Source organism: Hyaena hyaena, unplaced genomic scaffold, assembly GCF_003009895.1.
Source record: "Hyaena hyaena isolate Hyena2069 unplaced genomic scaffold, ASM300989v1 scaffold_134, whole genome shotgun sequence".
NCBI lineage: Eukaryota > Metazoa > Chordata > Mammalia > Carnivora > Hyaenidae > Hyaena > Hyaena hyaena.
This window is the reverse complement of record NW_024080766.1, coordinates 315,799-336,747: the sequence shown is the minus strand read 5'-3', so window position 1 is coordinate 336,747 and position 20,949 is coordinate 315,799. Positions and strand designations below refer to the sequence as shown.

The following is a 20,949-nucleotide window of genomic DNA, read 5'->3' as shown; positions in this document are numbered from 1 at the left end:
GGCACAGGCTCCCTAACAGGGTCTACAGACCTTCTGCACTTTCTACATCAGATTATTAGGCCTTCACGTCATAGTTTTCAAACTTTCAAACCATCCCTCCCTTTACTTTTCAAGGACGAAAAGATTAACTCCTTGCTTTGCCTCTGACAGATGGAAATGAAGAATACGTGCTGGAAGGGAGGGTTTGCCGTGCTTCCTGAGGACCCAGGCTGTTCACAGAGGACAGTCCTGGCCTCTCCGCTACCTTCTCTGCACCCGGACGCAGAGGCCTGCCCGGCTCCTGCACAGGGGAGGGGAAAGGGAAACCGGAACAGCACCCTCAGGCTCTCTGGGCAGGAGGTTGCTGACAAGCACAGCCTCATCTAGCCACCGAAAGGGGGGGTCCCGACAGACACGTGGGGAGTGCCCAGGTGGGTGGCAGGCTGAGAGGGAGGTGGGCCACGTGCAAACCCCATGGCAGCCCCTTTGCAGCTAAGAGCAGCCAGCTGTGTGCATAGCAAGTGAGTCCAGCATGTGTGGGAGTAGGTGCCTGGGTCAGGGCCAGTGTCTGCGAAGGAGCCCGGACCATGAGGGTCCTGGAGAAGCCCCCGTCCTCCCAGAAGACAGGTGGCACCAACTGAGAGGGGCAGAGTGCTGGCCAGGCTGCTCCTGTGGGCGGGGCATCCCCAGAGTGAGGACGGGCCGGCCTCTTCACCGGGGCGCGCACAGACTTTCTTATGGTTCCCATGAAACGGTGGAGTGCCTCAACCTGCGCCTTCCCTGCGGCTCCGCGGGGACCCCACCCGCTCCAAGGGCCCTCGCCCATGACCTGCTCCTACTCTGCAGGCAGATGGGGGGTTTCACGGCGGCCCCTCTCCTCGACACTCCACTTCACCCAGGCTGCAGGCCAGGCCGGAGGAGACCCCCTTGAGGGGCCGCACCGGGCGGGGGCGGGGGCAAGCCTGCCGGCCTTCCCTTCCCAGGTGATCCATCCGTTTGAGGCTGGTTGTCTCTCCATGCCGGTACGGGGGGGAGGGGCACCCCAACCACGTGCCCACGGCCTTCCCAGGCAGTGCCCCCTCCTATGAATCGCAAAATGATTTCACAATTACACACAGGGGCCCCCACAGGCAGGACACACGGCGACTGACACTGATATCTCTTAGTCCCCACATCACGCCAACCAACCAGGTGGTCACAACAGGTAAGAAAACGGGCCTGGAAAGGTGGATAGAGGAAGAGTAACCAAGGCTGTGTGTACGTGTGGCACGTCCTGTGCGACGGTGTGTACGCTGCTGTGCTGGGGCCTGGACAATGAACACATGAGGGAGGGAGGAGAAACACAGTGCTTTACGCACATTGCTTCTGACACGCGGCGGAGGCACATTTCAACTGCAGGCGAAGATGCCTGCACCCCGGGTGCAGGGGAGGGGCGGCCGGGGCGAGCGTCCCCGCAGGTGTGTGCCCTTCCAAGACCCTGCAGAGGCAGCCCGTGGGGAGAGGGGTTAAAGCTGCCATGCAAAGCCTCAAGTTCCCTAGGCAAGAAAAAAACATCAGGAGAATAAACATGCTTGCCTCTCGCAAGCACTGCATTTAGAAAATACGAGCACATTCCAAGATGTATATCGCATCACGTTGTTGATTTTCTATAAAAATTTTCCTTATTTTCCGAAATGTACCAGGCACGCTTTAGAGATTTCACACTTTAATACAGCTGAAAAAGCACCACAGAAAAAGCATTTCCTCAGACCCAACGGTGACAAGGAGAGGCAGGGGCCACCCCATCCACTTTCTCTGGTCAAAAGAATACATTTCCACTTTGAGGCGCTCCGCGTAAGTTGGGTCACACGTCCTGCAGAGAAAATGTACTCTATCCTTAAATCCCCAGAGCAGGATGCAACCAAAAATAGCTCTTTGGGAAGGAAAAGAGAGAGGAACATTACTTCTACACATTGGGGATCCATATTCCTTTCGTGGTGTGAAACATCTGGAACAAGCCGACTAGCTGGGCACTTTTGTTACGTTTCAGTGCATCACAAGAAGCATACAGGTGCATCAAGCCAAGGGTTCAAGAAACATTTTGTGAAACACAACAAAACATAACCCAAAAAGCATGCTGGTGCTTTGAAAAAGTCCAGTACTTGCTCAGTGAATAAGTGACGGTGCGCAGGCACAAGAGGCAGCGAGCAGGGCCCGTGGCACTGACACCCCAGGGTCAGCGAGCCTGGTCTGCCTCTGGGCACTTCAGGCCTCGGGAGGCGCGCCCGGGGCGTCTGCTAGCAGTCTGGGCTGTGTCTACAGGCCCAGCATCCCGAGCTTTGGAGAAACAAAGCTGCCAGTGAACATCTGATTCATGTATAAACAATGAATTTATAATAAATTTATGAAGAAGCCTCCAGTTACATAACCTCAAATTTGCAAGTAACCTGACGAGGTGGTCGTGTGAGTCCTCACCACATGTCGCTATGAAGAAGCGGTTCCTATCAGTCATGCATCAGGCTGAGTGGAGGTGGAAGGCCTCAGTGTCCAGAGCTGTCCTGGCGCATGGGGGCCTCCGCAGGATGCGGTCATTCCCTTGCTCAGGCAGGCACCCCTTTCTTCAGTGTCTGCAATGCCAGCCCGTCCTGGGGGTGAACACCCTGGGGCAGGCACGATGGGAGAAGAGTGGCTGGGGAGGCAGCCTGGGCGGGGGGGAGCCTGGGGATGCCACTGAGTAACAACCTGGAGAAGCTGAGGCACCGGCGGGCACCTGGCTGCAGGGAAATGAGCCCAGCAGGTGCGCGGGGCTATCAAGGGAGCATCCCCAGCTGAGACACAGGAAGACCCCTCCTCACGCTCCGTGGCACCCTGTTCCCACACTGTATCCCAGTCCCCCCAGGGACGTGCTCTTCCCCCGCTCCCGACTGCCACGATTCACACCCCAGAGCTACTCTTCAGGCTTGCAGTTTGCCTTCTGTCTCCTTCCTCTTACAGAGCAGCTCCAAGAATAGCACCAAGCGCACCGTAGGCTTTGCCCAGAGACTCCACCCAGTTCCTCCCAACACCCTTTCAGCCAGACGTCGGCCCCGCATCTCCTTCACCCAGGCTCCTTGGTCCGCCTTGACTTCTGTGACCTTGACCCTAAAGATCTTTGCCAGTTACTCTGCAAACTGCTCCTCAGTTTGGGTTTGTCTGGTGTTTCCTCATGACTAGACCAAGGTCTATACTACCCTCAGCAGGAACACTGCCCAAGAGAAAATGTGTTCTCTGCCTCCTGTTGTGTAGAACCTGATGCCAATGTATTCTACTACCTGAGGGGCCAGAGTTGGTGGCCTAAGATAGGTGGTGGGTTTCTCCATCCTAAGTTTTTCCCTGAAGCATGACTCATACTTTGTTGGGAGACAGTTCAAGACTACAAAAATTCCACTTCTGGCACCACTTTCACCCACTAATTTTAGTACGGACATCTCTTGTCTGAATTATTACTACAATGGTTACCGACAGATGATTTTAAAAGTCACTTCGGTCTCCAATCACCTGTCCACAGCCTGTACTTCTGCCTTTGTCAGCAGTCTGCCCTAAGAAGAATTTTGTCTTTTTTGTTTGTTTGTTTATTATTTATGAGAGAGAGAGAGAGAGAGTATACATGAGCAGGGGAGGGTCAGAGAGAGAGGGGGACACAGAATCTGAAGCAGCTCCAGGTTCTAAGCGGTCTGAACAGAGCCTGACATGAGGCTCGAACCCACAGGCCATGAGATCATGACCAGAGCCAAAGTCGGATGTTAAAACCAACTGAGCCACCCAGATGCCCCAGGAGAACTTTGTCTTATCATTCATTCAGTCATTCATTCACTCATCCATACATATCAGCGTGGGCTTATGGAATTCTGTTTTATTCACTGGGTTATGATCTATTACTCTTCTTTTTCATTTTAATGCTGAAATGGTCCAGACTTGGCCAGTGAGAGCCCCTTCGGGGTGGTTGTGTCTGGCGGCATGTCTCCATTCCTCCCTGAGCACTGCCTCACTTTCTGGCTTGAGCTGCTTAAGCTTACCTGTGCTTTCCTTGCCCCAACTCTGGAAGGAGGCCTGAGTTCCTTTTGATGGTGAACAGTGTCTAGAAACCAAGATGTGAGTGTGAGCTGTGCTACCTTAGACCTTGCCAGTGGACAGAGCACACACCTATACACATATATTTACATCTAGAGCTATCTTTGTACTTTGAAAATAATGAGCAAACACTAGTGCCTCCAATTCCAATTCAACTTCACAGGATTCAGTACAGAGTGGAATTATTTTTCCTTTAATATTTGGTAGAGATTGCTTTAAAACCATCTAGGCCTACATTTTAACTACTGATTCAACTTATTTGATAGTCATATGGCTATTTAGGGTTTCTATTTCTTCTTGAGTCATTTCTAATGAGCTATATTTCTAGTAGTGTATTTATGTTTTCAAATTTATTTACAGAAACTTGTTCATAATACCCTCCAATTATCTTTTAAATATCTGTAGCGCCTATAATCATGTTCCCTTTAGATCCCTAATACTATTCACCCTTTTGTCCTCATTCAGTCTCACCAGATCTTTACAAATGTTATCATTTTAGAGGATCTCTATTGTATGTTTCTTTTCTATTTCACCAATATCTTCTCCTTTATTATTTTTCTTTATTGGACTTTTTATTTTGCTTTGCTTTATCAGAACTACTAAACCTAATGCTTAGTTCATTAATTTTCCACTTTTATTCTTTTATATATAAACACACAAAGTTATTTATTTCTGAGGGTTACTTTAGCTGCATGCCCCACATTTTAATTTGTAAATATTTTCTAAATTCATAATGTTTTCTTCTTTCATCTATGAGTTATTTACAAGTGTGTTTATTTCCAAATGCAAGGGTTTTCAAGTCATCTTTTTATTATTGATTTCCAGCTCCATTGCATTGAGGTCTTAACATGCATTTGTCATGAGTTTGTCTTTTGAAATTTATTGGGACTTGCTTTTATTGGTCAGTATGTTTTTAGTATATTTATAAATTCCATGCAGGCTTGAAAAGATATGAATCCTATAGTTTCAGCGTATAGTGCTCTATGTGTTTCCTTCAGATTAACCCTTTTTGCATTGTGAAATCTCTTAGAATCTTTACTGATTTTTATTTATTTGATTTATTAAATACTGAGACAATGACTTAAAATCTTTCATGAGGATGAATTCATCTGTTTTTCTATAGTTCTGTCAATATTTGCTATACATTTTCAAAGTTATGTTACTAGAAGCACATAAGTGTAAAATCATTTTAGTGCTGGGGTGCCTGGGTGGCTCAACTGGATAAGCGTCCAACTCCTGATTTTGGCTCAGGTCATGATTTCATAGTTTATGAGTTTGACCCCTACGTCAAAGCTTGGGATTCTCTCTCCCTCTCTCTCTGCCCCTCCCCTGCTTGTTCTCTCTCTCTCTCTCTGTCTCTGTCTCTGTCTCTCTCTAATAAATCAACTTAAAACAAGCAAACAAACAAAATCATTTTAGTGCTTGATAAAATGTTTTCAATTAAAAACATTTAATTGATATAAGAATTTAAAATAATTATGTAGTAACTCTCTCATGATCTCCAGTAATGGTTTTTAACCAAAAACTACATCTTTTACATTAAAATGGCTTCATGAGATTTCTTTCAGTTAGCATTTTCCCGACATATCTTTTTCCATGCTTTCCCTTTCAACCTTGCCATGCCATCTGTAAGCAGACACAGTAATCCACCCTAAGAACCTTATCTTTTAGTTGTCATGTTTAATCTATCACATCTACTGTAATTCATGACATATTTGGGATTTTGTGTTTTCCACTCCACCCTTCCACATCTCTGTTTTCTCCTTTCTTGTCTAAGAAGATTGATTACATTTACTCATTCTACATTTTCTCTCTATTAGTTTGAAAGGAGACCCCATTTCTTTCATCCTGATGATTATCCTAGACAGTTTATGACGAATTACTTAGTCAACTTCCACAGGAAATTAACACAAGAACCACGGAAGTCTGTGCCTCAAGTCTCCCTCTCCACTTTTATGGCTAGGAATTTATTCTCTCTCCCTTGTTTTGTTCTTACAATATGGCAGTATTACTGTTCGATACCGTCAGTGTTTGCTACAATCTGCCCACAAGTCACCACCTTCCTGCTCTTCCATCCATCTCCACTCCAAGTCTCCCGCCGGGAATTCCCTTCCTTCTGCAAGAAGTACATCCTTTAAAATTTCCTTTAATGGAGGCACCTGGGTGGCTCAGTCAGTTAAGCATCCACCTCTCGAGTTCAGCTCAGGTCATGACTTCATGGTTTGTGGGATCGAGCCCCACATCGGGCTCTGTGCTGACTGGGTGGAACCTGCATGGGATTCTCTCTCCCTCTCTCTGTCTACCCTCCCCAGCGTGTGCACATGCACCTTCTTAAAAATAAATAAATAAACATTTTTTTTAAGTTTCCTTTAATGAAACTCTCTTTGGGTTCTCAGCTTCAGTTTGTTTTTGGTCTCTGAGTATTCCTTAATTTTCTGCTTGCCCATTGGTATATTTTAACATGTTTCAGATATTTTATCTTGCATTTTTGGCTGTTAGCAGCAGGATGACCGATTGATTACTGGCCTGTTGTATCACTGGAAATGAAATAAACTGTATGTTTGGTAGCAGAATTCCCCCACTAGACTCTAAATGCCAAGGGGATGGGGGCATGATGGCTCTTCTGTTTTCTTGCCTTGTAACAGGTTGTTAATATGGAACTTTTCTGTCTGAAAGAGTTGAGGCCCTCTCAACAAAGTGCCAACTATACCCAAGTCCCAAAGTGAGGTTCCAGGCAACCTAGGCAGGGCTGCAAAGAAGGTGTCAGAAAGAAGAGACGCTCAAGAGTGAGAGGAGGACCTCCTTGGAGGGTCTGTGTTGTGAGTCGCACACCCCCACCTGCACCCTGAAGACTCGCACCTGTCCACACTCAAGAGATCTAAAGGACAAAGGCGGTGCCTAACGCTCCTGGTAAGCACCCAGGCTGCATCCACGTGGGAAGGGCCACTCGCCAACCTAGTGGGTCCAAGGTGTGTGTTCCCCGGGGAGCAGGTAGGGTCATAACGCCCAGACACTGGCCTGAGATGTCTCAAGTCCTCCAAGATGGTGCCTGGAGACATGAGCAGCGACTGCAGCAAAAGGGGCTGGAGGCAGCATCTGACACCTGAGGCTAAGAGAGGAGGTGCCAGGACCAGCCGGAAAGAAGACAGTGCCAGTGTTACAACCACAGCCAAAGACCCTTCTGCGTCCCCACTGAGCCTTGCCTGCCAGCTCATGGCAGTGCCAGTCCTCTAGGACCTCAGTGAAACCTCCCCTCTCCCCCCCGCTGCTGCTCTGAGCCAGAAGGGCAGGAAACCACAGCTACCAGTGGGGCAGGACCAGGCGGAGACGCAGTCAGCCTGGGCCCCAGCCCTCTGCCTGCTGGAGCCCCAGGGAGGGCTGGAAGCTCACACGTGAAGGACAGATCACACTAATGCCAAGTTCCGCCTGCACAGGGAGGCAACACGATGGAGTGAGAGGCTGGGGAGGGGACACTGAATTCCCTAGAAGGGACCAGATACACCCACGGCTGCCCTGGTTCTTCCACAGCAGTGGAGGGCCAGACAGAAAGGAGATGTGCTGGGGTGGGGAGAGAAAAGAATCAAAGCTGTGTTGTGTTGAGCTGGAGTTCTAGCTCCTTCTCAGGGTCTCGGCAGATGCAAGTACCGGGAGGGAGGGAGTGAATCAGTGCAGGCACAGACCCGTTAGTGCTTGGTCCTCTTCCTGGAAGTAATTAAGATATAGTAGGGTAAATAAAACAATGCATAAAAGAATCAGGAATGATCTGATGGTACTGGGGGCCCTTCCTGCGGGGTCGGAAGCTGGAGGCCAGACAGTAGGGCAGGGCAGGCGCTCCATCCTGAATGACTCAAAGCTAGTGTGTCTCTGCTGGAAATGCCTCAGGGAGCCAATTTCTGGAGAGTGTCAGTGTTGGGAAGGAAGGGCAAGGGAGGGCGGCTCCAGCAGCAGATGAGGAGGTGAGAGGCAGCAGTGACCCAAAATCCACGTCCCTGGGGGACAAATCCACTGGACGCTCCACAGAGAGGAGAGGAGGCCGGTCCCAACACTCTTTCCCCCAGAAGGCCTTTCTCAGTCAGCCTGGGTCCCTGACACGGGCACTTCAATGGTAGACAGGTATTCCTCACAGCTCTAGCGGCTGAGGTCTGAGATCAAGGCACCGGCAGATTCAGTTTCTAGTGAAAAGCCTTCCTGACTTACAGACGACGAGACGCATCCGGCAACTCTTCTCAGACCAGCACTAGCCCTGAGGCGGGGCCTCTGCAGGGCCTCATGGAGCCTTAACAGTCCTTAGAGGCACCAGCTCCAAACACAGCCTCACAGGTGACGGCCTCGGTGCGTGCATCGGGGGTTACACACGTCCGGTCCGTGACAGGGCTCGTCCAGAGAAGGTAACTCTAATGACAGCTGAAAACTGGTGCCACGCAGCTAACTGTATACGATTCTATTGCCGGTCATAAGATCATCAAGGCCAGCTGCCCTCCTGACATGCTGCGTGGGCAAGACCTCTCCGGAAGGTTCTGGGGGCGCACCCTCCTGACATGCGGGCTTCTGGACTTGGCCACCAGATGAACAAGGGGCCCGAATCCACCCCTGCGGGGCTCCGTTTGGCTTGTGCAGAATGGGGCCCCACAGGCCGAGTGCAGAAAACACAAAGGGACGGGGGCCCGGACACACCCCATGGGCAGTGCTGTCCCAGGGTCAGGAAGGCCCACGTCCCCACAGACGGCCGGAACTCCTTTTCCACCTGCCCTTCTCACTCCGTTCTGCTTGCTGACGCTGTTCCCCTCTCCGACACTTCTCTCCACAGCATCAGGAGCCCCGGCGGAAGCTCCCATCACAAGACTCGCGGGATGGACACACTGTGTGGACCTCGCGCCCCCTGTCACCTGTGACGGGGGTTCTCCACCACCTGAGCTCTGCTCCTCTGGCCAGCAAGCATCCCAGACGAGCCCACGCTGCAGAGCTAATGCCTGGGGAGGGTGGCCTGACCGACTACCGGGGTTACGTGGGGAGGTGCTGGGGCTTCTCAGGCCCCCACATTCTGGGGGACCCCCCACCTCAAGGGTCATTTGTGCTTCTCCTCAGCCCTGCCTTCCTCCTTTCTGTCAGCCCCCAATTTCCCATCTTGTGAACGCTGAAATTCAGAAGACTGGAAAATCCTACTCTTGCATTTGGGCAGAGGGATTGATAATGTGGAAGCACTGACTGTCCCCTTGCCTATGCAGAAACCAGATTAAAAAAAAAATCCGCTGCCTTTCAAAAATCCACAAAAGCCAACACTAAAGTAAACATCACAGGCAAGTTTCCAGGCCTTATTACCTTTTGAGGCTGAAATCTTCCAGGTCACATCCTTCCCAAAGGTGACATTTTTTGGAAGCTTTAATGAGATTAGCTCACCTATTTCTGAGTCTGGAAGTGCAGGTTAAGATTCAGTTTTGTAGCCTCACATTTTGCTAACTACACAGTGGAAATGAATTCAGGAAAGCTTTTAAAATTTCCTCTAAAATGTGCAGCTTGAAGGGGATCACAAATTTCAGAATCCTTGATAGAAACAGTGCTGTGGAGAAACCAAGCTCTGTTTTGACACCTGACTGTGACAGTGGCCAGGCAGCTATGAGCTTTGGGCTGGCCCACCTGCTACGCCACCTGGAGTCAGCCTCTAGAGGCTCGGACAGATGTGAAGGGCATCCGCGTGCCCCGTGGGAGGCATGCGGTGGCGGCAGGTTGGGAACATCACTTACCCCTAGTTAAGAAGAGTGAGGCATAACATCTGCCTGACGCCCTAGAAACAGCTGATTGGAGCCTTTCAGAGACTGCCAACCCCGGCCATCCAGAGAAGTGAGCTGGTTTCTCCCAACCGCCCAGCCAGGAGGTCAGGTCTGCAAAGGTGTGTCAGAGGAGGGAGGTGACCACCAATCCCCACCCAGGGCAGCCCCAAACCCGTCGGAGCTGCGGTGGGAGGCCATAACAGAGGTGCTTCACAAAGGCAAGTCTGGGGACCTCGGTGTGTCCTGGCACCTGAGCCAGGGCTCTCCACCACATTCAGTGTGACTTTGTCAACTTACTCACCATGTCACAAAGCTCCTAGAAAAGCACCCTTGTCCTGCACAACACGAAAATGCTCCAAGTCACATCGGTGAGCTGATCTCAACAGCACTGAGGCTCAGAGTGACCACCAAATAGCCTTGGGCATGGGGATGGGGCCCTGGGGTATGGGGATGGGGGCCCCTGGGGTATGGGGGTGGGGCCCTGGGGCATGGGGATGGGGGCCCTGGGGTATGGGGGTGGGGCCCTGGGGTATGGGAATGGGGCTCTGGGGCATGGGGGTGGGGCCCTGGGGCATGGGGATGGGGGTCTAGGGGCATGGGGATGGAGTCCCTGGGGCATGGGGATGGGGCCCTGGGACATGAGGATGTAGCCTCCTGGGCATGGGGAAAGGGCCCCCGAGGCTCTCAGCTTCTACTCAGAACACAGATGTTCAGGAAGAGCTCCTCCACTTACAACGAAGTGCTGAACCACCTTCCCATCTGTGGGCTTTCCTGGCCCCTCACCTGAGGTCCCAGGGCCACCAAGAACCCGAAATTTAAGATTCTAGCACTTCAAGAAGACAGGGCCCGAGCCAGACATGCGGACACTAGGAAGGAGAATCCAGACGAGAGACACAGGCTTGAAAGTGAGAGAGCACAGCAGCTATGGAGGTTGGGGGACAGGACTCTGCACTGCATACGGCTGCCCGCAGGAGAGAGCCCTGTCACCTGAGGGCCTGGGGATCCCAGTGCAGCAGGGGAAGGAACACAAAACTCCTCTGTCCCTGGGGAAGGGGCCCAGACCACAGCTGGGGAGAACACGAGGCCCCCGACCCAAGATGCAGGACCTTGGCAGCAAGAGGCCAGAGCCTTAGACAGCCTGGGGTGAGGGGCTGCCTCAGCACAGCCTGCAGACAGCACCTGCCCCCTCACCTCCTCTGGGAAGCCCACCAGCCCACAAAACCCTCCTGGTGACTTCCACCAAGTGCCACCCCATGCCATGGCACCCACCATTCTCTGCCACCCTTCAGAATACTGCAGTGGTAGTGTTTTGTGAGCTTGTGCCTCCAGCCATGGAAGTCTGGGTGACAGACACCCAGATGGCACCCTTTTAACCCAAAGGAAAAGTGCGTGGTTTAGTGATGAAGACTGATCTGGGCTGAGTGCTGGGTGAGCTCCAGGCCAGGCTGCAAATCCCACTGGACCATGTCAGGGATGGAAGAGGCAGGTAGCATGGGGACGCACAAGGGTGCAGGGGATCAGGGATGGCCCAGAGGGGTCCTGGGTGTGGCCAATGTGTTGGCCATCAGCCCTCAGGACCAAGCCTGGCTCAGCAGACCCCATGGCCATACAGTTCAGTGCACTCAGCCTCCCCATGAGGGCAGGTGGCCTTTTCACGATGGGACATCTCAGTGTGGCTCAGGATCATCCCAGACTACCCACTGGGCTCCACACCCCAGAGCAGAATGGGGACACACATGGGTGGGCCCCCAGGGTTCTGGGGTATCAGACGGAGGTTGGGAGGGAGCTCCGTGCAGATCTCTCATACACAGAGCAGGCTCTCCGAGCCCAGTAGTGGTCAGAGGTTCTGGAATTCCTGCTCCATGAGGAAAATGGAGGCCAGTGTGGGAGCCCTTGAGAGGGGTCAGTCGGCGAGGTGCCCAGCTGCAGAATGCACTGGGCAGAGCTGCCTACAGGCCCCTGATCTTTCCTCATGATGGGCTCTCTGGAGGAAGTTGGGGTTGAAGGCAGGCTAAGTCCTCAGGAAAACCCCCCTCCTCCTCCCGGGGGTCTGGAAAAGGCCAGCAACGCGCAGTGGCCAAGCCACACCTCAGACACATCTGATTAATGTGCAGTCTGGGCCTTGCCATAATCGTCTCAGGGAAAACTGTCCCCACCAGTGCGGGAGCTGGGACAGACCTGGGATCACATCGCCTGAGGGCCTCCGCCCTGGCCAGCTGTCCTCACGGCAGCCCAGAATGTTTTGTGCAGCAACATGAGGATGTGCAGAAACTGACCCCCAAAGCCTTTGGGTAGAGAGCATGGACTCTGCTGTTGGCCACAGCCCCCACCACCCCCTAGTGTCCAGACCTGCCCCTTTTACACATTTTTCTTACCCACTCCCAAAGTCATGTAGTAAGTCATGATTTGGTAAGAAGTTCAAACTTAGTTCAGGATGATGACAGCAGTCACGGGCCCAGAAATAGGATGGTGACAGCCACATTTCTTTACCAGGAACTGGGCCAGGACACGTGGAGAATAAGGCTTGGCTGGGAGCATCAGATGTTGGAGAGCACCCACCCCCAGCTACTGCGAGGGTCTGGGACACCAGGGCCCCCTGGTGCAGAGGGGCTGGCTGCGGTCACAGCATGCTCAGGACAGACAAAGCAGCGACACAGAAGGATGGCCACCCAACACTTACATGGGCTAACAGGGGAACCAGCTCAGCCCTGGTCCTGCTTCCTCACAAAGCAGATCTGCCTGGTCCTCTGAAGCCCTGAGGCTGTGGGGAAGCTGAGCAGGGGAGGCCCAGCCCGACACTTCCCCAGAGACCTCTGGCTCATCTGCATTCCGTGCCCGCTGCAAGACAGGAGGTACAAACTGGCCCAGCCCAGTAAAGTGGGGTGGGACTCAAGTGAGACCGAAGTGGGCCCAGGCGACACCACGCTGAGCACGCATGGACAGATGGGAGTCCTACCTTGGAAGAAGCTCTTCACCCTGAGGTAGCTGACGCTGAGACGCAGGACAGAAAGCTTGTCCAGCTTAGACACGATGTCAGGAGGAAGCGGAAGCAGGCTGGCCAGGTGGTCCAGCTCGGCATTGAGGCGGTCCCGGTGCCGCTTGGAAGGGTTCGACTTCTCAGCCCCCGTGGCCGGCCTCCTGCGGGGAAGCAACCACCATGAGACTTGGGGTTCCCCGCCAGGGGCTGTCACCCCATGGGCACAAACCTGTCCCCAGAAGTGACCTTATGGTGCAGATCAGCTTCTAAATGGGAAAAGGTTCTGAGAAGGCTCCCGATACTGTGCGCACAGGAAGCTGGGGTCCGTTACCAGAAGGGCGCTCAGAGACAGAGAGCAGGCCTCGTTGGACACAGCTGCAGGCATGCTATGTGGCTCCAGTACATTTCTTGACCTCTCTGTGCTAACTTTCCCCCAAGTGTGAGGAGGACCCTTGGCCCCAGGCTGCATGTGCTCAGCCTCTTTCGGCTTTTTTTAAACATATGACCTTTTCAGGACCTGGAGTCCAGGTACGACTGATGTCTCTGGGCCTCAGTTTCTCTACACAGCGGGGCTGGAAGGGGCTGTGGAGAGGGTAATAGAGGACACTTGGGCACCCGGGCACTGTCCCACCTGCCCCTCCAGGGCCCTCAAGTCGTGGGCTGTGCCTCTGCGAGGTGGCTGGTGCCCTGGGTTCCGCCTCCCCCGGTCCAGGGCTCTCCTGTCCACCGTCCCTGCAGAGGGCAGAGCTGACCTCCCTTATCTGACCCTCTTACCACCCCCATGACAGTCCCCCTCCTCGGACCCTATTCCCCCTCACAGAAACAGGCCCTTCCCACATCACCCACATGGAAGCATCTGAACCTAAAACGGCAGCCACGGTGGGTGCAGCAGCCGGCAGCGGGAGGGGCTGTGGGCGAGCACTGGACCCAGGTCTGGCTCCCAGGCCCAACCTCCCCTGGGGTCGTGGCGCCTGGGAGGCTGGAGGGCTCCTGCTTCTAGGGGCTGCGGTCTCTTTTGTGCAGGAGTCCCTATCTGCCCCTGTGGGCCCGAGGCCTAGCAACCGTCTGTCAGGAGGGGCAGACACACAAAACACAGAGAAGCCTGATGCTCCTTCCCAGAGGCCACTTCTTTGTTTGTTTGTTTCGAGGTGTAATTCACATAACACTAAGCATTTCAGGGTGTACATTCATCTCTATCAAGTTCCAAAACATGTCCTGATGAGACTGTAGTTTCTCATTCCTCCTCCAGCAGCGCCTGGTAACCACAGCTGCCTTCTGTCCCCACGGCCTCGCTTGTTCAGACATTTCACACGCGTGGGGTCATACAATGTGAGACGTTTCACATCTGGCTTCTTCACCAGCATCATGTTTTCAAGTATCTGTGGTGTAGCATTTGTCAGAACGCCATTCCTTCTTCTGGGTGAATCACTGTGTGGATGGACCACATTTGCTCACCTGTTCATCCGTCGATGGATGTTGTACGTGATGCTGTATAAGCCCAAGACTTTGTTCGCACCCCATTTTCAGTCCTTTCAGGTTCACGCACGGGAACGGGTGAGGGTCAGTGGCCCCTCCAGCTGGGTCACTGTGGTCCCTTCATCTAACCTTCGGAGAAGTTGCCAGATCAGCAGATACACCCGAAGACGTCATCACCAAGTAAGGGTTCGGTGCTCCACACCCTCATGGACACATTTGTTTCCTTTCTCTGTAGAACAGCCATTTTTGCAGGTGTGAAGTGGCATCTCACTGTGGTCTGATTTGTATCCCTTACTGACCGGTAATGGTGATGCCCTTTCCCATGCTTGTTGGCCATCTGTGCATCTTCTTTGGACAAATGTCTACCCCAGTCCTTTGTCCATTTTTTAATTGGGTTATTTGTCTTTTTAATGCTGAGTTATAGTTCTTTATATTCTAGATACAAGCCCTTTATCAGATACATAATTTGCAAATATTTCTCCTATATCTTTTCTTATCTTTTCACTCTGCTGTTTTTCTTCCTTAATGCGGCACATGGTCCCAAATCACTCATGCTGCTGGACACAATTTAAACCGGCAGGAGGCCTGGAAATAAACTGAGCAGCTCCAGTGTGGGCTGGTACCTGCTGTCCAGAGCAGAGCCCCCCCCACCCCCAAGTCGGTGAAAGACACCTGAGGCCTCCCCAAAGACAGAGTAGCACTCGGAGCAGGTGTGAGGGTCAGAGAAGGGGAGACAACGGGAGACCAGCAGATGGCCCCTGCTGAAACCTCACCCCTGTGCAGCTCACCTCAGCTGGAGGGAGCTGCCCACCTGTCTCCCCAGATAGCCTGTGCCTGAGAATGCGCTGAGCTGTGATCGCTCTCCCACCCTACCCTCATGCGACACCTGGGAGCGGGACACTAGGCTGCTGGGGATACAGGCTTTGGAAGAGCCCCTTTGAAGTCTCTCACAACACAGCTGCCCTTGATGCATCTCTACCACCCCGCTCCCCAGCCCCATGGGCCAGAGCAGAAACCACCCCACCCCACACCCACGGGCATGAGAAGGGATGGGGTTGAGGGGTCTCAGGCTCAGGCCCAGGGGCCCATGGACTGAGTTTCAAGTCCCTGGGTAGAGACTTAGCAGCAGGTGATGGGGTCCAAGGACCAGTGCCTTTAGCACAGGAATAGTGCAAGACGAGCCACAGCTGGCTCCGACGGAAGAAAGCCCTGTGGCACCAGAAGCATAAAACACGTGGAGCACACCTGGCAATGCTCCCTTTAAACTGATCTATAGATTCCATGTAATCACAATTAAAACTCCAACAATGCTTTTTATAGAAATGTACACACTGATTCTAAAATTTACATGGAGATGCAAAGGACCAAGAATAACCAATTAAAGAAGAACAAAATCAGGAGACTTATCCTTTTGATTTTTAAGCCTTCCCTAAATCTACAATGTTCAAGATGGTTTGGTATCACAGAAAAGATAGAAATATAGAACAATGGAACAGAATAGGGAGTCTAGAAATAAACCCACGTATTTCTGGACAATCCATTTGATAAAGATATGGTAGTTCAATAAGGGAAAGAAAATCCTTTCATTAAAGGGGCTGGTCAACTGGATACCCATGAAAACAGGTGAGCACCAACCCTCACTTCACACAATCCCCCCAAATTAACTCAAAGTGGATCACAGACCTGAATCTATAGCCTATTATAAAACTTTACAAGAAAATACATAAGAAAATCTTTGAGACCTTGGGATAGTCCCAGGACTCTTAGAAAACACACACACATACACACACACACACACACACAGAAAATCATAAAAGAAAAAAATAGATAAACTGATCTTCATCAATATTTTTTAAATGTCTTTTGAAAATCACCATTAAAAAAATGAAAGGGGGTGCCTGACTGGCTTTGTCAGTGGAGCGTATGACTCTTGATTTCGGGATCATGAGCTCGAGCCCCATATTAGGCATAGAGATTATTTTTATTTACTTGTTTGTTTATAATGTTTATTCACTTTTTAGAGACAGGGCATGAGTGGAGAAGGGGCAGAGAGAGAGGGAGACACAGAATCTGAAGCAGCTCCAGGCTCTGAGCTGTCAGCACAGAGCCCAACACGGGGCCTGAACTCACAGATCACCAGATCATGTCTAAGCCTATGTCAGATGCTCAACTGACTGAGCCACCCAGGTGCCTCTAGATTACTTTTTAAAAAAAAAGAAAATGAAATGAAAAGGTAAGCCATAGATTGGAGGGAAATGTCCACAAAAACTTGTATCCAAAATATGTAAAGAAGTTTTAAAATTCAATAAGAAGACAGCAAAGATAGGTAGATGGCAAACAAGCAAATGAACAGACGCCCAGCGCCCATTGGGAAAGAGACAGATTAAAGCCGTGGTGAGGTTGCATTGCCGCCTGTCTGAGAACTGGAGACAAGGCAGAGGGCCAGCGCCTCTGTGCGCTGCTCCTGGGAGTGTAAGCCAGTACAGCTGCTTTGGAAAACAGCTTGGTGGGTTTCTTTTTTTTTTTTTTAATGTTTTATTTATTTCTAGGAGAGAGAGAGAGACACAGCGTGAGCAGGGGAGGGTCAGAGAGAGAGGGAGTCACAGACTCTGAAATAGGCTCCAGGCTCTGAGCTGGCAGTCAGCACAGAGCCCGACGCGGGGCTCGAACCCACGAACCGCGAGATCATGACCTAAGCGAAAGTCGGACGCTTAACCGACTAAGCCACCCAGGCGCCCCAGCTTGGTGGGTTTCTAAAAGTTAACACAAGTCTGCCGTATGAGTCAAAAATCCCACTCCTAGGTATTTACCCAAGAGAAATGACTTGTGTGTAAACATTCATGGCAGCTTTACCTGCAATGGCCCAAACCTGGGAACCACCTGAAAGTCCTTCTGCAGGTGAATAAACAAACAGGTGCGTCCAGACCCGGGAGCACTACTCAGTAGCAAACAGCAGCACTCTAGGTGCACACAAACTGTGGATCAGGCTGAAGGAAAGAAGCCCAACAAAATGGTGTGATTCCATTTACAGAAAATTCCAGAAACGCTAAGCAGGCTACAGGACAGAGCATGTCAGGGCTGCCTGAATGCAGGTGAAGGCAGGGATGGCAAGCACACAGGACACTCTGGGTATGATCTGAGTGTCAGTAACCTTGATTTTGGTGATGTTCCATGGTGCATACACATGTCAAAGCCGACCAGGCTGCACCTTTAAACACGTGCAGTTCCATATCCTTCAGTTACAGCCCCAAAAATACAAGTGACAAACACCCCAGGAGCTCACAGGGCCATTCCTTACTCAACACGGCAGTGTATTCACCAGAATGAACCCTGACCAGCACACACAAGCAGGACTCAGCCCCACCACCGCCCCGCCCTGGACCCAGTCATGGGGACACTCAGCTGCCTCCTGCCTCACCCTTTACCTGCAGAGCCAGGGAGGCCCACGTGGCCACACAACCAACTCAGATGATAAACTCACTTTTCAAAGTCCAGCCTCTTAAGCCTTTGCTGCCTACCCTCGGGCGGTGGTGGCTGCACTCCTGCGGACCTCTCACAGAACCCTGCGGCCGCCAGGGCCCAGGCGGGCAGTCTGGGTCACAGGAACACGGGCCCCAACACAGAGCCTTATACACACATGCTCACACTCGAACAGAACCATATTACACACACAGACACACCAGAAACCCAGCCAACAGTGCATGTGCTGCAGGACCCCCTTGGAGGAGCCAGAGGTGGCCCCTGGGCTCTGGGAACTGCACGCTGCTGGCCTCACAGCAGGCAGCTCCATGCCCGTTACCCCGCCACCACGGCAGGATCCACACCTTGCAGGCTTGAGTGCCACTGGGCCAGTAGCGGCCACAGGTAGGGCCACAGGTTCCTTTCTCTCCTCTGTAAACCTCCTGGAAGCCCACAGGCAGGCAGATAAGCCCCGCATGGTGTCCTTCATGTGTGGCAACACTCGTATAGGGGCTGTGGGTGTGTCCTCGTGAGGAGAGGTTTCACCAGGGCAGAGAGGAGATCTGGTCCCCACCAAAACCTATGGTGACATCTCAGACCCCTGTGCTGGCTTCTAGCCAAGAGGAGTCACTCAGCTGCCGCCTTGCAGTCAAAGTTAGGAAAGCAGCCCAAAGTCGCTAAGAAAGGCAACCAAGGGTTTCCAGGTGCACAGGGAACCCGCGACACACCCGCCAGCCCCAGGCACTGGGTCTCATGCTTTTCTGCAGCCCCTCCACTCCTCAGAAAGACGCAGCAAAACCTCTCCCTCATCCACTTTATTCCTAAAAGTCACTCCTTTCAATGAAAACGCAAATACCTCCCCCCTTCATCAGGAACAATCAGCAAAACCAGAAGATGTGATACTTTACTGTTTCTGAATGGGCTTCCTTCTTTTCCTTCCAGCATACATGCACTCCCCTGGTGGAATCATCATTTGTGGCCCTAAAAAAGGGGGGGAGCATAAAGTTCATTATGTTAAAGAGAGGCTGGCGCCCACACGACTCCCCAACCACCAAAGGCAGCAGCATCAGCCAAGGTCGGCCGCGTCTCTAATCAAGGAGCCAACACTGACCCCATACTGGGGCCCCACTCCTCATCGCCAACTGAACAAGATGACCCAAGGCACTTCTGGCACAAAGTCTGCCAATGGGAGCCACTCACACCCCATTTCCCTCAACAGGAAGATGCTGAAGGGTCAGGTGAGGTCACACAACCTTGACCATGACATCTCCCTTTTGACCAGCAGTGTCATGGTCCCCCAGCCTGCCCTGAGGATCTGAGTCACTATTCTCATACAGAGACTAGCTCATAAAGCTTACAGTAATTAAACATTCTGAGCCTGTCCACAGAAAATAGCTGTTTAGCATCCATGAGCAGGATACGGCCAAGGTTCTAAGGAACAGTTTGCTGTGTCAGGGCTTTGATGGGGCTGTTTCTCTCACAGGAGCTGTATGCATCCTCTCTTGGTGGTGTTTGTGGTAGTCTTCTTCCTCTTCCCATCCCTCCTCTTTATAGCCCTATACTTCTGAGCCAACAGGCTTCCTCTTTTGTATGTAAGATCTCGCACTCAACTCCAAAGCACGGGACTTCCACTTTAGGCACTGACTCACAGCTGCACCAAGCCCAGCTGCACATACCCATTGGCTTCCACCAGCAGTACTGGACATGGTGCCTGTATCTGAGAGTAGGTCCTTAAGGAGTAGTCCGAGACTTGTGCCCTGACTCTGACCAGCTCACCCATCATCTTAAGGAGGGCATCAAAATCTTGATTCTTCCATGCAGTGAGGCTATCTGGAGCCTCACAAACATCCTGTGCAGTGACCACTCATTGCTAGGCACTGGGCCAATAGACTTAGAGAGAGGGTTAGGAGCCCTCGCCTGGCTTCAAGAAGAGGTAGACCCAACACACAATGTTCATTCTGTGTGTGAAGTGCCTTGAGAACGTCAGAAATGTGTAACAAATGTGCTTTAAATTAAGAAACACATTTTGAATATAAAGATATAAGTAGGTAAAGTAAGTGGATAGGAAAAGATATGCCATGGAAATAGCCATCAAAAGAAACTGGGATAGTTATGTGACTAAGACAAAGATATAACCAGGGACAAGGAGAGATATGCCATGAAGACATAGCAATCCTACATGTGTATGCATCTGCAAAATACAGGGAGTAAAAATTAATAAAACTGAACAGATAATTAATCAGAGACTTCAACACTCTTATTTCAGTAATCAATACAATAAGTAAGCCGAAAATCAGAAAGGATTTAGAATACCCAAACAGTAATAGACTTGAATTACAGAACTCTCCAGCCAACAACAGCAGAGTGTGCATTCTGTGCAGATGAAACATTCACCAACATAGACCAAATTCTGGGACTTAGACCAGTCTTGAACAAATTTAAAAGCATAGAAATCATACAAAGTATGTTCTGTGATAATAATGGGATTAAATTAGAAAGATATATGGAAAATTCCCAGATATTTGGAAAGCAACATGCTTCTAAATATCTATGGGTCAAAGAGAGGGTGTCAAAGAAATTTAAAGTATTTTGAACTGAATTAAAATGAAAACACAACAGACCAGATTTTGTGGACATGGCTGAGCAATACTTTAATGAAAACTGACAGAACTAAGCATTTATATTAGAAAAAAATAAAAGATCTCAAAAAATCTAAGCTTCTACATCAGGTAACTAGAAAAAGAGCAAATAAATCCAAATCAAGCAGAAAGACAGCAATAATAAAGAAGAAAAATCAACTAAACTTAAATAGAAGAGAAAAATTGATGAAATCAAAAGTTGGTTCTTTGAAAAGATCAACAAAATTGATAAACCTCTAACCAGATTAGTCAAGAGGTAGAGAAGACACAAATGACCAAAATCAGGAATGAAAGAGGGGTCATCACTACAGATCCCACAGACGTTAGAAAGAAAATAAGAGTATATGACTAGGAACTTACTTGTGTCCCCCAAATCCATATGTTGGAGCCTCAATCCTCCACTGGAGGGAGTGCCTTTAAGGAAGTGAGTAAGGTTAAATGAGGTCATAAAAGTGAAGACCTGACTTGTTAGAACTGCTGCCCTTATAAGAGAGGAAGAGACACCAGGGGTCTCTCTCTTCATTATGTGTACAGAGTCATTGCAAACCAAGAAGAAAGTTCT

General features: G+C 50.9%; 1 protein-coding gene across 1 annotated transcript in view; it reads right to left on the bottom strand.

Moving 5' to 3' along the window:
- Positions 1 to 20,949, bottom strand: part of AHRR (aryl-hydrocarbon receptor repressor) — a 78,270-nt gene that overhangs the window by 50,080 nt on the left and 7,241 nt on the right. The window contains exons 2-3 of the mRNA XM_039238021.1: positions 18,657 to 18,729; positions 12,793 to 12,974 (exon numbers count right to left, since the gene is read on the bottom strand). Of these exons, the coding sequence (XP_039093952.1) occupies positions 12,793 to 12,974; positions 18,657 to 18,721 (247 nt within the window). The 5' untranslated portion in view covers positions 18,722 to 18,729. The remainder of the gene's footprint in view (positions 1 to 12,792; positions 12,975 to 18,656; positions 18,730 to 20,949) is intronic.